At 47.9% G+C, this 16,445-nt stretch overlaps 1 protein-coding gene across 3 annotated transcripts in view; it reads left to right on the plus strand.

The window, feature by feature from the left end:
• Window positions 1–16,445, plus strand: part of KAT14 (lysine acetyltransferase 14) — a 532,637-nt gene that overhangs the window by 254,060 nt on the left and 262,132 nt on the right. The window contains exon 5 of one of the 3 annotated variants that reach the window (XM_085611763.1): window positions 662–1,081. The exons of 1 other annotated variant lie outside the window; for it this stretch is intronic. In XM_085611763.1, the coding sequence (XP_085467889.1) occupies window positions 662–1,081 (420 nt within the window). The remainder of the gene's footprint in view (window positions 1–661; window positions 1,082–16,445) is intronic. One more of the 3 variants, XM_085611764.1, reaches the window with a different exon arrangement.

Below are 16,445 nucleotides of genomic sequence, written 5' to 3' on the forward strand. Positions count from 1 at the left end.
GTTTGCTTATCCTGGAAAAAACACAGGGTGAGTTAGTAATTTTACTGTACCATGCATGCATCATGTGAACTTGTGGTCTTTAGTGTTGGATCCCACATCTCTGTGTAGTTTTGCTCCCAGCTGGTTACTCATTGCAAGAATTGCTTAGAAGCAGAACTAACTCGTGCCCTTTTTTAATTTTCTAAATCATCCGAGGACATTGTACAGATGGGTACAGTTTTAGATTTAACAGGGAAGTCAAGGAAACATTTACAGAGCTTTATGAGAAAGGAACTGTCCATGATGAATGTATATAGTATACCTAAAATTATGTAAAAGCTGTTATTTTAGACGATTCCTTTATGTTTAACAATTTTCTGTTGTTAAGGCTCTGACTTCACGTAATATGGTGTCATAGATCACCCACAAGTTAAGGAGAGCACAGGGTGATAAAACAAACCTATGGTGATAGTGCTTATTTCATAATGCACTGTACAATTGGGTAAGGATGTTTCTTCTATCTTCCTATTCTCAGATTTTTTGAGAGAGTATCTAACAGTGATTTGGAAACAATGCATTTCTGCTAAAAATAAAGCTACAGCTTTGAGATTGTTGAAGCCAAGCTAAGTAATGTATCAAATATTTGAAGGTCTGTTAGAATGAACAGATTCTTTATCTCTAGCAGCTTCAAAGACAACTTTGGACCCAACTGTTTTGGTGGAAGGGCTCAGAAAACGAGCAAACTGCAACCCAATGGAGAGAGCCGTCGAGTTAAAGGAGAAACGATCTTGCATCCAGGAGGCTAAGGATATTAGGCGAGCACAAATGGAGACAGTTGGCCTCCTGGATCGGAACACATGTCCTACGCCGGTGAAATTCGGCAGCAGGAGCCGTCATCTTGATATGGTCTTGGAGAAAGGAGAGGTGATTGACTTTTCATCCATGAGTTCCTCAGACCGTACTCCTATGACTAGCCCATCGCCTTCTCCATCATTGGACTTCTCGGGTCCAGGAACACCGGCTTCTCATTCAGCTACTCCTAGCCTGTTTTCTGAGGCAGATCTTGTTCCAGATGTGATGCCACCACAAGCCTTATTTCATGGTGAGACTCTGCTGTCGACCACTTTTTTCTTTGTCACCTCATTTTATTAGAGCTTATTGCAGTTGCATAGTTGAGATTTTCATTTAGCATAGTTCTGATCAAATGGCTCTAAACGATAAAATAGATAGCAACCTTACCTTGAAGACCTTTTCAGTCGGTTTCTGCACTTACTTACATTGAAGTGCTCATCCATTGCTGTGATCTGTTAACATGCCAAAGCATTTGTGACATTGTTTTAATTAAGCAGTTGTTAGATATCAGCAAAGGCATCCTTAAATCCCTATGTTTGTGCTCTATAAAAACAATGTGAAAATCCCAGTTTACAAAACATGGGTATACATGTCACTCTTACATTCTTCTTCTTCCAGATTCCCATAGTTTTGGAACCTTGAGCCAGACAATGGAATTTCATTTTTCATAGATTTACATGATTTGAAAAAACCGTAACTTAATGCAGAGGATCCTCTAGTTTACAATACTGTACTATTTCCTTAATAACACATTCAGTCTTTGGGTTTTAACCCAACAAGCACAAGCTGTATGGGTCTTGGGTTATTCCAGTGGTAGCCATTGTAGATTAATTTCCCTGCAGTTTGGAGGAAGATTTATTCAATATGCCGCATCAGGAAGTGCTAGCAAGGGAATAGCCACAGCCGTTTTATTTTCTGAGAGTTATGAAAATGTGACAATAGAAATGTAGTTTTGGAAGCATCCCGTAAACAATGTAATTATTGTCTTAAACTGGATGATTATTTTTCATATTGTGATATGTAATACTTTGTGTTTGAGTACACCAAGCCTAGCAGGTTTCTCTTTCCTGTCTTAACGAGTTTAATGCAAATGTATCAACTTCAAGAAAAGGGATAATGCTTCATATTATATGCCTAGTGCACTCAATGTCAAAAACTGGAGCTTTGGTAATCATTATTTTCAAAAGAGACATCAAATATTTTTAAGGCTATGCAGCTTTTGGTGGGAATGTTTCACCTTTTAAATTCCAATCTTTAATGTCATTGACACATCCTACAACCTAACAATAGCTTCAGTCCCCATACTCTCTTAAGTGTTAATGTTGTGAAGATCCAAGTCTACAAGGTCACTGTTGTTGGGGCCTGCCACACTGTTGCTGATGCAAAACTCATTGTCCAGCTATTCACTTAGCGCTCAAGACTTGTTCATTTGTTGCAGTGACCTCTACTTTCATGGAAAGCATAACTGTCAAAGGTGTTACTTTTGCTACAAAATCTACTTTCACCCAGTAACCCTTTGGGAAATGAAGTTCCAGAAAAAAATCCCTTTCTCCTGCTCAAGCCAAGTATCCTGTAGGCACCTTTGAAGTGTTATTCGTAGATCAACCTGAACCTTTTGCGAGACATAGAGCCATAATTCTACCAAAACATGTAAAGGTAATTGTGCAAATTCGTGGCAAACTGATATCCGAATAATCAGTGCCACAATATTCGAAAATGACATAGACTCGGGCTGACAGATTACAGCATGACCAATATTGGGATTACTTGGTGTACATTAGGCACCACAGGGTCATTTGTCTGTCAAATGCAAAGGTGGAGTGACATTATAACATGGCTACTGTGGATGAGTTTGCATCTCTAAATTAGCAGTTATATATACCCTTCAAATAGCACTCCTTGTACCCCATGCCAAAGTAAAGTAGAACGTTTATGTTGAGAACAGCAGAACAATTAATTTTCCGTTACAGAAATAAGTGCATAACATTACCTTTTGTTTTGTTAACATTTGAACTCATATATATATATATATATATATATATATATATATATATATATGTGTGTGTGTGTGTATATATGTATATATATGTATATACATGTGTATATAATATGAATGATCTCACTGCAGTTCCAATTCTGGATCCCACTGTTAATGCCTCAGCCCTTATATTGATGGCCTCCTTTTTATGCCAGGAAAGAATCTGAGACCCGATTAAAAAATGGTAGCTCGTCACTGCTTTATTTGCCATTAGAACTGCACATACTATATCTCATTTTATCACGGTACTATAAAGGAGTTTGTGAAAAGATTGGCACTTACATTAAGTTTTTCCCTGAAGAGAGATTACAAGAAGCAAAATAATTTCAGTCAGCTCTAACCTTGCACTTTACACAGCTGTGGAATTAGCTGATCCAGTCCCAATTTGTCAATGGAATTCTCGTCTGGAGACATATTTCCTGACTTAATAAGACACAAACTTTACTTATCCTTTTGAGTTATCAGGCCAAGATTCTCAAACTGGAATATGTGTTTTAGCAATATATTTCAATCATGGACCTTTTCATACAGTGAAATGATTCAGCAGTGGTACCTCTCTTCCCACATTGCCTAAAGAAGAAAGAGAACACCGGAACAAGCTTGATTGCTAACTTCATCTAAACATTTCATCAACACATTGAAAGGGAAACTATGTCCTATCTACCTTTTGAGGGGAAATAACGTCTGACAAATGAGTGCTAAGTATATGGTCAGAAAGCAACGCCCTGGATTTCCTATCAAGATCACCATCAACCTCCTGTAATCATTTACCTCTTGGATATCTGAAGATTTGGCAAAATGAGGCACAGCTACGACTCATGAAAGACGCAAAAGAAGTGATTGGACAGGAAACCGTTTTGCAAACTGGGGATCCACTACATGCTGCACATTATTTTAGAGGATGCTTGGTTGTACTTCCCCTTCTGTGTGAATGACAGAAGATCTCCTTGGATTACAGCAGTGCAACAGCACTAGCAGTTCAAGGTTCTCCAGCTTGAAGTCAGATTTCAAGAAATAAACATGTTCTGAGTAGGTACAATTGCAAGTTCATGTGAGTTCCTATAAAATGGTGTTTTGGTATTAACAAGTGCATCTGCAAGACGAATGATGGATGTTCTTGCCTTTTGGCAGAAGAACAGATTGCCAAATTATACACACATAAAATGGTGTTATGTTTACTTCCAAAGTTCACTCTCAAAGCACTAATAGGTGTCCATATTAACCATTTTGTCACTAGAAAAGTTGCGCACCAGCTGAGGAAACAATGATCAGCAAAAAATCTTGTGAGTACTTTTTTCAGAATTACGTTTGTTGTACACAATTAGTAAGAAGTACTTTCTGGATGTTGGATACACGTTTAAGAAGTTGTGCTGAAGGATATCTTCAAAAAATTTGTTTGCACCTCATCCACCTTTCTGGTTAACACTGGTTGATATTTTAATTAGAACAGGTAAATGCATGAAAGATCAATGCTGGAAAGTTATGTACCTTTAACTATGCTCTGCTAATATTAACATATTTGTTAGAGTTGTGCCTCACACAGAGACCAAGAACATTTTGCTCACACCTCCTTGAAAAAGTATGGGTTTGGAGACTGCCTGGGGGTCTTGATGTCCATGCAGATATTGTGAGAGAATTAGCTCAAAATGTTGATGCATATCTAAAGAAATATTGCTGCATTAGAAACTACTGACAGTCATGAGCTTCACTCCCAGGAACCTTCAAAGTATTCAAAGCATCTACATCTATTAAAGTTACCAATTTTGGAGAATTCACATTGTAGATGAGTATATTTTTATGAGGCTCTAAAACTAGGATATGTTCAGGCCTTCTTTGTGGTGACACCCTGGCTCATCCCATTATACTTGTACATATCCCCTTCTCACATTACCCTCTGTTCATTGTTTGCCAACCAAAGCTTATTGCAAGATGCAACTTTAACTGCAATAATCATGAGAAGGCGTTACCATTTTAAGCCTTTCTGTTGCACATGATTATTTTCCAATGGAGTCTCTCTCAGCTCTTTTGATGGTCTGTCCTGAATCATTGACTTTTTGCTAAAGGCATGCAGTTAATGTGGACAATATTCTATTGCTCCTAATCTTAAAAGGGTTTACTCTGCTGTCTAAAGTATCTTCATCCGGTAAGCCTAGGTCACTTTGAGCTGTGTATAGTGGGAGGTTCTCTCATAATCAGTTTCCAGTAGTTATAAGATGTATTCCCAGTTGTCTGAATTTTTTTTTCTGTTTACAAAATGGAAGCCATGGAGAGAAGGGGCTTAGTTGGGCTGTATATGTATAAGAGTGTAATATCTGTCTCATAAGTACTCCCTAGAGGTAACCTAAAAAGGATGCAAAATGTTAGACTGCTGTCCTTTGGCTACATAGAGAAACTGATGCCTTGTGCAGTGGTTGTATCTGCACCTTGAAAATATGATTATAAGGAGCTTAGTATTAAAGAAGAAAGTATTATGACTCATTATTCCACTCTACTGATTAATTAAACACATATGATTTAATTTGGCTGAGATCAGCATGGGGAAGGGTACTAAACAATTTGAGATGTCATCAGTGATGTAATTTAACATACCATGAGTGATGTAAGCAGTGCATGACAGGTCGCAAGTTATAGTCAGTTCACTAAACCATAACTGGCAAATTTCCGTATTTTGTAGATTTTTTAAAGATTAGTCGTTATCACATTTCAGCATGCAACAATAACATTGTTTCCATCCTTGCATTTTTCAGTGATTTATTTTTTTTGGTAATCATAAGATAAAATCTTATTACTGTACGTAACTATAACTTCACCTTAACCTTTTTTCAGTGAATTTCCGTGTTTTTTATCATGTTCAAAGTTGAGCATGCACGAAACCCTGTCAGGTAACAGGCTGCAACCTCTCCCACCCTGCAGGCACCCAACCCTCTGCTGCGAACCACCTTTCGCTGAGCACCAGGGAGTTGGGCGCAGGGCTTGGCCTATCCTGGTGCAAAATCTTCCACTAAGGAGCCAAAGCGGAGCACCTTTTATTTATGAAAGTTTTTTACAGATTGTTCAAACAGCTCCAAAGTAATTAAAGAAACAAAAAACACCTTCCCCAAAGTAGATCCATTCCACCAAAACTAGCTACACATGGCCAGTTGTATGAAGCAGACTGTGGGTTTGAAGTGTGCCTAAGATCGGCACCCAACCCACCTACCACCATACCAGCTGCTCACTGCCTTTTGCTTTGTACATTAGCCTCTGGACAAAGGACTGGGCCAGACCCCATACAATCCAGATCTGTACTCAACCTTGAGTCATGCTCTTAGATTTTCGGGCACAGTGCATAGCTTTTGGTCAAGCTCTGCATCTGTCCTACCCATATGAGATTGCCTTGTTCTTAGCCTCCTTGTCCACAGTGCTGACTCTGGCTGAGTGCATTTGAACTTTGGATTTCGTTCCTTTTTTTAATAGGAATTGTCAAATTTGCTGCCTTACAAATGTGAATAAATTGTTTAAAACACCCTAGATCCCCATATTTCACCACTGCAACTCAATCAAAAATGCCATCTTGCTGAATCCATGTGACTCTTCTGTGAAATTCTGATATTTTTGTCCGTTTCTGTCCCTTTGGCATGGCTAATCAATAACTAATCAAAATTGGCAGTTGAAATCATAAATGTAAGGAACAGATCTGCCACAAGGGTTAAATTGAGCGAAACAAATGTGCACTAAGATGAATGTGTACCAGTTGACTCTTAACATAAGAAGAAATTGATGTGAAATAAATTGATATTAGATGACATTTTAAAATCTGTACATATACAGTAGCTCTATCAATTAAACAATTAGTAATAAATGAAAGTAAAGGAAATATTGCTGAAAACGATTGCTGATGGAAGTTGTATTAGACATTAAAGAATGTGGGTTTTCTTTTTTTGTTTAAATGGAGCTCAAGGTGGCCAAGACGGTGGAGTAAGCAGACAAGCTTTCTCTGCTCTCCATCCCTGCCCGATCATAGCACTGGGGAAAGCAGCCCACGTGGCGGAATTTCAGGTGGGGGACCCTCAATAACGCCTGGGGGATGAGCCTGGAGCACCCCGGAGAGGCCGGGCCCGGTTGGTGCTCGATTGCCTGGCCTAGGAGTCTGCCGTGCAGTGGAAGTGCACCGTGCTGTTCCTGGGGATGAGCCGTAGGTGACTGGGGAATTCGCAGCCCCTTGATGGATATGCTCCAGGGGGAGCACAAACACGCGAGAACTGATGGGTGGGCCTCGGATGCGGAGCGGCTCTGATGCTGATGAGCAGTGGCGGACCTGAGGCCTGACGTCTGATGAGGCCTAATCAACTATGGGAGGCAGTGCGGCCCGATCTGCAGGCCTGCAACTGCACTGACCATCTCGGAGCCCGGAGGCTCGCCTGAGGCACAGGGAGGAGGCCGCTGCAGTGGTGAGTGATCGCCTGCGGGCATACTGTGGCGGTGAAGCACCAAATCTTCCCCGCGGTGGGGGCTTGCCCTTGAGATTAAGCTTGCCGGGGTATGTGCGCTCGGCCCGTGGTGGGCCCTGTGGCACTACCTCCCCTTCTGCGGTAGTATCCCATAGAGTGCCCCCCCTGCATCTCCTATAAATCTGGCGTCTTCAGAGCATTGCTGAAGATTAGCAGCCCGCGGGGAGACTGAGTGGGAGACGCCTATTGCTGGGGTGACACGTGGACCTCCGACGTGTCTGGGTACCGAGGACTGCTCTTTGCTGGGCCGATTCCTGAAGGCAGCGCAGTGAATTAAGAGCCCAGCCGGGCACACCCCTTCGCCCCCGCGACCTGCACTTCTCTTGCTCTCCCTGGGCTCCTGACCGTGAGGTAGCACTACTGGACTGGGAGAACCATCCCTAGCTATTTCAGTCAGCAGAACTCAACCCCATCCGCCCCTGGTCCAGGATCTCTGGGCCTAAGGGGGTACGTTGCAAATGCCCAAAACAACAAATCGGAGCAGAGGGACCATGGTGGTGGCGGGGTCCTCTGTGTTGCCACCGCCTCCTCTGGGACCTAAGAGGGGTGACTCTTGGCCCCACTGCTTGGCCTCTGGTTCTACGCTTCCCCTTTGAGGCAGATCCTAAGGTGGGTCGCTGAGGGACGCCCAAGACCTAGTGGATTGGCTCCCTGGTAAGCTTTGCCAGGTGCGTGGCAGCCCTTTCCAACTTCCTGCATCTCCTGTTCCCTGGACATAAGGGGCAGGAGCCATGGATTTAAGGAATGGCAAAAAGATAGATCTGTTAAGGACATGCTGCTCAAGAGTGCGATGGAAGCCCATCAAGGTGAGTCCACCACGGAGGTTCCCAAGCATACGGTAGGCAGGGACAGCGCAGAGATCGCGGTGACCCGGAAGTTCCTGGAGGCGTTGTTCGCCTCCCTTCGCAAAGATCTACCGATGGTTAAAAAGATCTTGCAGCAGAGCTCAGGGAAGCGTGCCGTGACATCGACGAGGTAGGGGAAAGCGTAGCCGCTCTGGTGGAGGGCTCCCTTTCTAGAGATGCGGAGGTCGAGGCCTTCAGCAGGAAATCATCCGGTTACAGGACCAGCAGCTGGATCTCAAGGCCCACCCAGAGGATCTGGAGAATAGATCAAGAAGGAATAACATCTGCGTAAGGGGGAGTCCCCACGGGGGCGGAAGGATCGGATCTCGAGGGCTATATTCATGAGTTATTCAAAAGCATCGTAGGAGACAGCACATCGCCTGGAACCAAGGTGGGCTGTTGCCACAGAGTTGGCCTTCCCAGAGCTCCCCCTCGCCCACCTGTGGATATTTTGGTCTGTGTCCACAATTTTACAAAGAAGGAGGCGATCCTTCGAGCCACCAGATCTGAGCAGTCGAAGTTATTCCGGGGCCGTTCAATCCAGCTATTCCAGGACCTGGCAGCATCTACACTCCTAAAATGGAAACAATTTCGACCCGTGTCCGCCCACCTTCACAACTTGGGTATCTCATACTCTTGGGGCCATCCATTTCGCATTATTTTTCAGTTGTATGGCAAACTCCACCAACTGCGTTCCTTCGCGGAGGGTTGTAAGATCCTCGACCTGTCTGACTTGAACACCCGACACCCTGAGCAGGGAGATGGGGTTTAGGCAGGGCCAGCCGCAGACCTAGGCGCAGCTTGCGACCGGCGCCCCACCGCCCGGAACCTGCCACCATGGCCAAGGAAAGGTCTGAAGTGCTGCGATTCCTCTCCAGCGAGAGTAAGCCTGAGGTTGACTCGCCATCTTAAGGTACTGTGAATCAACAGAAGGGAAGTTAGGGTGGGGGTGGAGGTGCTACGATTTTCTGTCTACTGTTGGCTTGCTTCCCTCTGGTTACCCCTCTGATCTCGGACTGCCAAGTCACGATGGACCTCATGGACAATGTTTATTCTTGTTCCTTGTTTTTTATTTAGGTTTTGGGGTTTTGTTCTGAGACTCCCCTAACAACTGGCTAAACGTAGACGAGATGACACCTCTAGGACCTTCCAAGGTCCCCTCATAGCGACTGGTCACATCTGCACTACACGGTCAACCCCTTGTGCCCACCAGACTAACACGGCCTGGCCTACTGTACACCCTGAATTATGGAGATAAAATTACTTAGTCTCAACGTGAAAGGCCTTAACAATCCCACAAAGAGATCATGCTCAAGGAGATATCTGCCTGCTTCAGGAGATGCATTTGCTCGCTCTGGACACCCACAGAACGCGCTCTAGGAAATTCCAGTTTTGGTCGTCTGGGAGGGGGAAGAGTGGCGATCTTGTTCTCCAACCGCTTCCGGGGGACGATCCTACCAAGACATCAAGGGCTGACTGTTGACTCTCTGGGTTCAGACAGGCTCACTACACCTCACAATAGTCTCACTTTACGCCCCCAATGAGCAAGAGGAATCCTTTATCACAATCGCCAGACCAGGCAGTTCTGGTGGGGGGAGACTTTAATTTGGTGATGGAGGGAGGGTGTGACAGCTCTGGACAGACGTTCGGACATTCAGGTGCCCTCTCACCCGAGGGCGTGGCCTGGCTAGCGAACTGCGGGCTCTGCTATGTTTGCCTCTTACAACACCCTGAGGAGCAAGATTCCACATTTTACTCTGCAGCGCACAAATCCTATGCTCGACTTGACCATTTCTTAGCATCTCCTGCTGAGTGGGGCCGAGTTACAGCTTCCTCCATTGAGCCTCGCTCCCTGTCGGACCATGCAGCAATCGCACTCACTTTTGTGACCCACATCCCCCCCCCCTTTTAGAGGCCACCATGGCGGCTTTGAGAAACGCTCCTGCACTCCCTGGACGTGGTGTCCTCAATTCGTCAGGTGATTACTGACTTCGTGATCCCCAAGGACACAGGGGTGGTACCCCTCTCTTCAGTCTGGGAGACTCTTAAACTGGTTGTCCAGGGCGGTTTGTTAGCAAAAGCTGCGTTCGAAAACAAAAATCGGAGACATAAAAGAGAGGAATTAAAAAAGTCAGTAGCGGAACTAGAGTCCTTACATAAACGCACCGGGCGCCTAGTGTCTGGTGAAGACTGAAACAGGAAAGACTCCAGCTCAGACGGCTGGACTTAGAGAGGGCTGAATACATCATGCTTCGCCTCAAGCATCAATTCTATATAGGGTCCAATAAAAGTGGTCGTATGCTAGCTCACGGCTTGTGTTGCAAGCAACATGTGAATACAGTGAAGGCCATTCCAACGCCCACTGGTGTGCTAGTATCTGATGCATTATCCATTGTGGCCGAATTCCGGGCATTTTACAACAGACTTATACACAGGGGACTGCATTGTCTGACCCTCATTCCTATGTGCAGTTGGCAGCGATAACCCCCTTGACCAACCCACTAGGATAGAGGTAGTGATATCTGCAATTGCGAAGCTGAAATCTGACGTCTCCGGGGCCAGATGGCTTCAGTGCTATCTTTTATAAGACGTTCTGTAACTAATTACCCGCCTTTTTAATTCCTTCTCAGACACAGGGACTTTGACAGACTCCATGCTACAAGGATCCATATCCGTGATCCCGAAACCTGGGAAAGACCCACAATACTGTAGGTCATACCGCCCGATTTCCTTGCTTAACGTGGATGCGAAGCTTTTTGCCTGTATCTTGGGCCTCCGCCTTAATCCCCTGATGCCTGGCCTTGTCGATCCTGATCAGGCCAGCTTCATTCATTCGCGGCAATGTGGGGACAATACCAAGCAGCGACGTCACCTTTTGATAAGGTGCAGCGATCTAGGGAGGAGGTCCTCTTGCTGGCTATCGATGCAGAGAAAGCATTCGATAGGGTGCACTGGCCCTACCTGTTTGCAACTTTCAGGCGCTTTGGGTTGGGGGAGCGCTTCATCAATTGGGTACACAGCATCTACAGCAAGCCCAGAGTTGTGGTTCGGGTCAACGGCATAAGCTCTTGTAGATTCCCGGTGGAGAGGAAGGGGCACAAGGCAGGGCTGCCTGGTCTCGCCGATCCTTTTCGGCTTATATTTGGAACCTTTCGCACAGAGGTTGTGGGATGACCCTGCTGCAGTAGACATCACTTTTGGGGCAGACCAGCTCTTGATCAGCCTCTATGCAGATGACATCATATTCTCCATTGCCCAACCCCTCTCCTTGCTGCCAGCCATCACATCAGAAATGGAGGCATTTGGCTCAGTCTCAGGCTTCAAAGTAAACATGTCAAAATCATAAATACTGAACCTTAATACGCACCAAGACACAGAAAGTATCATCCGCACTCGATTCGATTTTCAATGGGCGGATGCCAATCTCTCCTATGAGGGTCTGGTGTTGGCAAGGAGTCTCATCAAGACTGCTCAAGTCAATTACTCACAGCTCAGGGTCTCGATACACGCGGACTTGGAACACTGGAGGCACATTCCCATTTCATGGCTGGGAAGGATAGCCACAGTAAAAATGAATGTTTTGCCCTGTGCTCTGTATATTTTCCAGACTCTTCCCCTCTCTCCCTCTCCTGGGGAGCCTCACCAATTACAAAGAGAGGTTGAGCATTTTATTTGTGGCAAGACGAAGCCCAGACTCTGTGAGCAACTATTGCAGCGCACAAAGGGGGAGGGGGGACTGGCGGTTCCTAACATGTTGCGATACTACCAAGCGGCCCAACTTCGATACCTGATTGAATGGAACCGGTCAATGACCGAAAAGCACTCCGACTTCATGGATCAGACTGTAGCGGGGGCACACATACAGAAATGAAACACTATAGAAGTGCCCCAAACTCACGAGATACTGGGAATCAATACTAAACGACATAGCGCTTTTCATATGGAACTTCCTCGATTCCCCGCATATATATTCCTAGGATTCCCTAATGCTCTCACATATCCTCTCCGGTCCACAAGAGGCCCTCAGATTGCTCTAGCAGTGAATGCGGCGCACCGGGTGCTACTGATGAACCGGGGTTCTGATAAAAGCCTAGATCATAGACAATGGATTCACCAACTACGGGCATTACTGGGGTTGGAGAGATTCTCTATGGCCACTAACGCTGACCCCACAACTTATGTGACAATTTGGTCCCCATTTATTTCCCTCTTCTCCCGGGAGTTCAGGGAACTGACTTGCCTGGCATACCTTGGCATTCTCAAATTAATACCTCCTGAATGGGGTGAAACTGAGGTCTCATAGTTCCGATTTTCCGGCCTCACTGATGAGTTATGTCCCAAGCAAGATTACTGTGGCCTAGTTGGAAGGGGAAGGGGTAGGGTGGTGTGGGCAGGGGTTATGTTTTATTTTGAATGTTCTTTGTTTTGTTATATTAGATTTGTGCACGCAAATCTTTCTTGCGCTTCCAGCAATACAAGGTCTAGTTCAGAGCTACGCCCAGCTGTATCTGATACGCCCACTATTTCGCTGAATCTGCATAACATAGCTCCCCTGTTACATTTGCGACGCCGGCCCACACTGGGATGTAGGCAATAAGCTTTGTATCTGAAATAAACACATAGTGATAGATTCCTTACCTTAGAATTACCCCCAGGCATCAGACTGGATCCGGAAAGTTTTCGTCAGCAGTACCCCTGCGTGTCGCAAGGTGGCGTTGTGCGGCTCAGCGTCTGTCGTTGGCGTCATGATGACGTCACAGCAGCTACTTAGATGCTGCCCTTGCGCACTGACGTCAGTTCTTTCTTTTTCCGTGCCAGCAAGCGCAGGTCCGGAGAGAGTAGTACCCCTAGTCATTTTTTGACTGTGTTTTTGAGGCTTTTTGTCTTAATTTTTTTCAAGTCGATCGACTCCTGGTGTCGTAGGGATACTTGGTTTCAAGTCTTGCAGGGACTGTCATCGGCTGATGTCGATGACGGATCTACACCGTGTGTGTCTCTACTGCCTGGGACGCGACCCCAAGTCGTGCCCCGACTGCCGGGCCATGGTGCTGAAGCCTTTGCGGGAGCGGTACCAAAAGTTGCTTGAAGTCCAGCAGTCGGCTCCGCACTGCTCAAGGTCCCGGTCCCGTGGGAGGTCGATGGTACCGGTCGCGGAGCCATCACCATTGTTCTTCTGGATCGAAGTCTTCGCACTCTGGGTCAGGTAAAACGAAGCACAAGTCAAAGAAGCGTCATCGCTCGACGACTTCCCGTCGCGGCTGAGGTTGTGGGTGGTGCCTCCCCCGTGGCTCCGGTAGAGCCTACAGTGTCGCCGTCTGCCTACCTGCCCTTCCCGGGTCTGTCGGTGACTCCGGCCCAGCTCCAGGAATTTCTGGCAGCCATGGCCCGCCTCTTTGGGCCGCCGGGCCCTGCCGGCGCGCCTTTGGCCCCTCTTGCCCGACTGGAGGTCCTCGCCCTTCACTGTCGGTGGCTCCGGCTCCGACATTGCTTTCGGCTTCGGCCCCGGTGCCGCAGGGCCCCCAAAGATCCAGGCCTGGATCCCAGTCGATGCCGGTTGACCTCGTTACACCTCCATTGACGTCGACCCCACAGGTACCACCACCGACGTTGCCCATGGCACCGGACGACGCTGTCCCCGGTTTCAGCCCCTACATGGACACGGTGCCGGAATGGTGTTGCTCAACGCCGATTACGACGGGACTTTTCTACCCCTATGTCCAGCCTCTTTATTTTCGGCCTGTACCTCGGTCTGAGGATGAAGGGGAGGACTGGGAGGGGTCTGAGGACCCTCTCACAGCTCAGTGTGAGTATGCCCCGAACTGGGTTGAGGATCTGGGGGATGCCAGTGGTCTTGACACCTCTCCTGACCTTGGCATTCTCACTCTTCCTATCGTAGCTACGGAGGAGGGTGCAAGTTAGGCAGTGGTGTTGCGTAGGGCGGCGGAGGCCCTGAACCTACAACTCCCTACCGTGGTCTTCAGGACTAACCTCCTGACAGAAATGCTTCAGCCGGCGGCTACCTCTGCGGAGCCACTGTCAATGAGGCACTTTCTTACGTTCTTTTGGGCACCTGGTCCAGGCCCAACACAGGGGCTCCTGTGGACAGGAGCGTGACCCGACTCCATCGCCCGGCCCCGGCCAACCCCTTTTCCTCTCCCAACACACCACCCCGGAGAGCTTGGTTGTCCAAGCCTCAACGTCCCAGAGTGCATTCCCTACCGCACCCCTGGATAGGGAATCCAAGAGACTGGAACAATTTGGGATGAAGATTTTTTTCTTCTGCCAGTTCAGGGCTGCGGTTTGTGAACACCACATGCCTGCTGGGCAGTTACTCCCACTCTGTGTGGGATGTGTTGGCGCAAGTGCTGCCTCAGTGTCCGGAGGAGGCGCGGACAGTGTTCTCGAAAGCTATTGCTGAAGGGAGAGATGCAGCCAAGTTCACAATACGTTGTGGCCTTGACACCGCCGACTCGCTGGACAGAGCGCTTCCCACGACGGTGGCACTACGCCGCCATGCCTGGCTGAGGGCTACTGGCTTCTCGGGGGATGTCCAGAACACCCTGATGGACATGCCCTTTGATGGCATTCGCCTTTTTGGCAACAAGACAGATATCGTGTTGGAGCATTTTAAAAACTCGCGGGCTACGGCCAAGTCCTCAGGCCTGTCGGCTACTCGCCCTCCTCCGCCTTCTGCCTTTCGCTCCTTTCGTGGCAACAGAAGGGGCGCCCCAGCACATTTGCTTCAGAGCCACAGGCCGCAGCAGCAGTCTCAGTGCGGACGTGGGAACTGCAGTGGCGGTTCAGGGGGCCAGCGGGCGGGTCAGTCCACTTCCAACACGTCCACTACTGCCCTAAAACCTTCCTAGTCCGGTCTTTCAGGCCCATCAAACGCCAGTGGGCGGCAGGATCCGCCATCACCTCCCCACTGGCGCACCATTACTTTGGACAGGTGGGCTTTAGACATAGTCCGGAGGGGCTACTCCCTCCCCTTCGAGACTACCCCTCCAGCCATGCCACCCCAGTACCACCGCATGTTGGGGGATCACTTGGCACTTCTTCAACAGGAAGTTGCGGCCCTCTTGGCCAAGGGGCCATCGAGCGCGTTCCTGCTCCAGAAGTAGGATGTGGTTGTTATTTCCACTACTTTCTGGTGCTCAAGAAGGACAAGGGCCTGCGTACTAACTTGGACCTCAGGGACATCAATCGCTTCCTCCGGAAGGAGAAGTTCAAGATGCTAACTCTGGCTCGGGTCTTGTCTGCTCTCGACCCTGGAGACTGGATGATAGCGTTGGACTTGCAGGACGCATATTTCCACATTCTGTCTTGGGGTCCACTGGCGTTACCTGCGGTTCACAGTAGGCCATGAACATTTTCAGTTTACTGTGCTCCCCTTTGGCCTTACCAGCACCCCTCGGGTGTTCACGAAATTGATGGCGGTGGTCGCAGATCATCTGCGCAGATCAGGGGTTCCAGTCTTCCCCTATCTCAACGACTGGCTGTTGAAGGCGGGCTCGCCCCAGGCAGTCGTTTCCCACCTCCAGACTATGGCCGACCTCCTGCATTTGCTGTGGTTCTCCATCAGTGTGCCAAAGTTGCACCTGATTCCCTCACAGAAGCTCCTCTTCATCTGAGCGGTTCTGGACACGACGCAGTTTCGGGCCTATCCTCCCAAATGGCGAGTGCAGGATATTCAGGCTATGATTCTGATCTTTCGCCCTCTATCCTGGGTTTCGGTCAGGATGACCTTGAGGCTGCTGGGCTTCATGGCATCCTGCTGGTCACTCATGCCAGATGGCATATGCGGGCTCTGCAGTGGGACCTGAAGTTCAAGTGGGCGCAGCATCAGGGGAACCTGTCCGATTACATCCAGATCTTGGAGGGCACTGCACAGCAGTTGCAGTGGTGGCTCACAAACCGACTTTGGGTCCAGGGCAGATCCCTCTCCCTTCCCCAACTTGAGCACACAGTGGTGACGGACACATCCCTCCTGGGACAGGGGGGCCACATGGGAGCGGCGGAGATCAGAGGCCTCTGGTCTCCCGCGGAGTCCAAGCTCCATACCAACCTTCTGGAGCTTTGGGCAATCCGACTTGCACTGAAGGCATTCCTTCCCTCTGTCAAGGGGACAGTGGTGCAGGTGTTCACAGACAACACCACCGCCATGTGGTACTGCAACAAACAGGGCGGGGTGGGGTCATGGACCCTATATCAGGAGGCTCTGCGCCTCTGGACATGGCTGGA

The sequence above is a fragment of the Triturus cristatus genome, chromosome 6 (genome assembly GCF_964204655.1).
Source record: "Triturus cristatus chromosome 6, aTriCri1.1, whole genome shotgun sequence".
Taxonomy (NCBI): domain Eukaryota; kingdom Metazoa; phylum Chordata; class Amphibia; order Caudata; family Salamandridae; genus Triturus; species Triturus cristatus.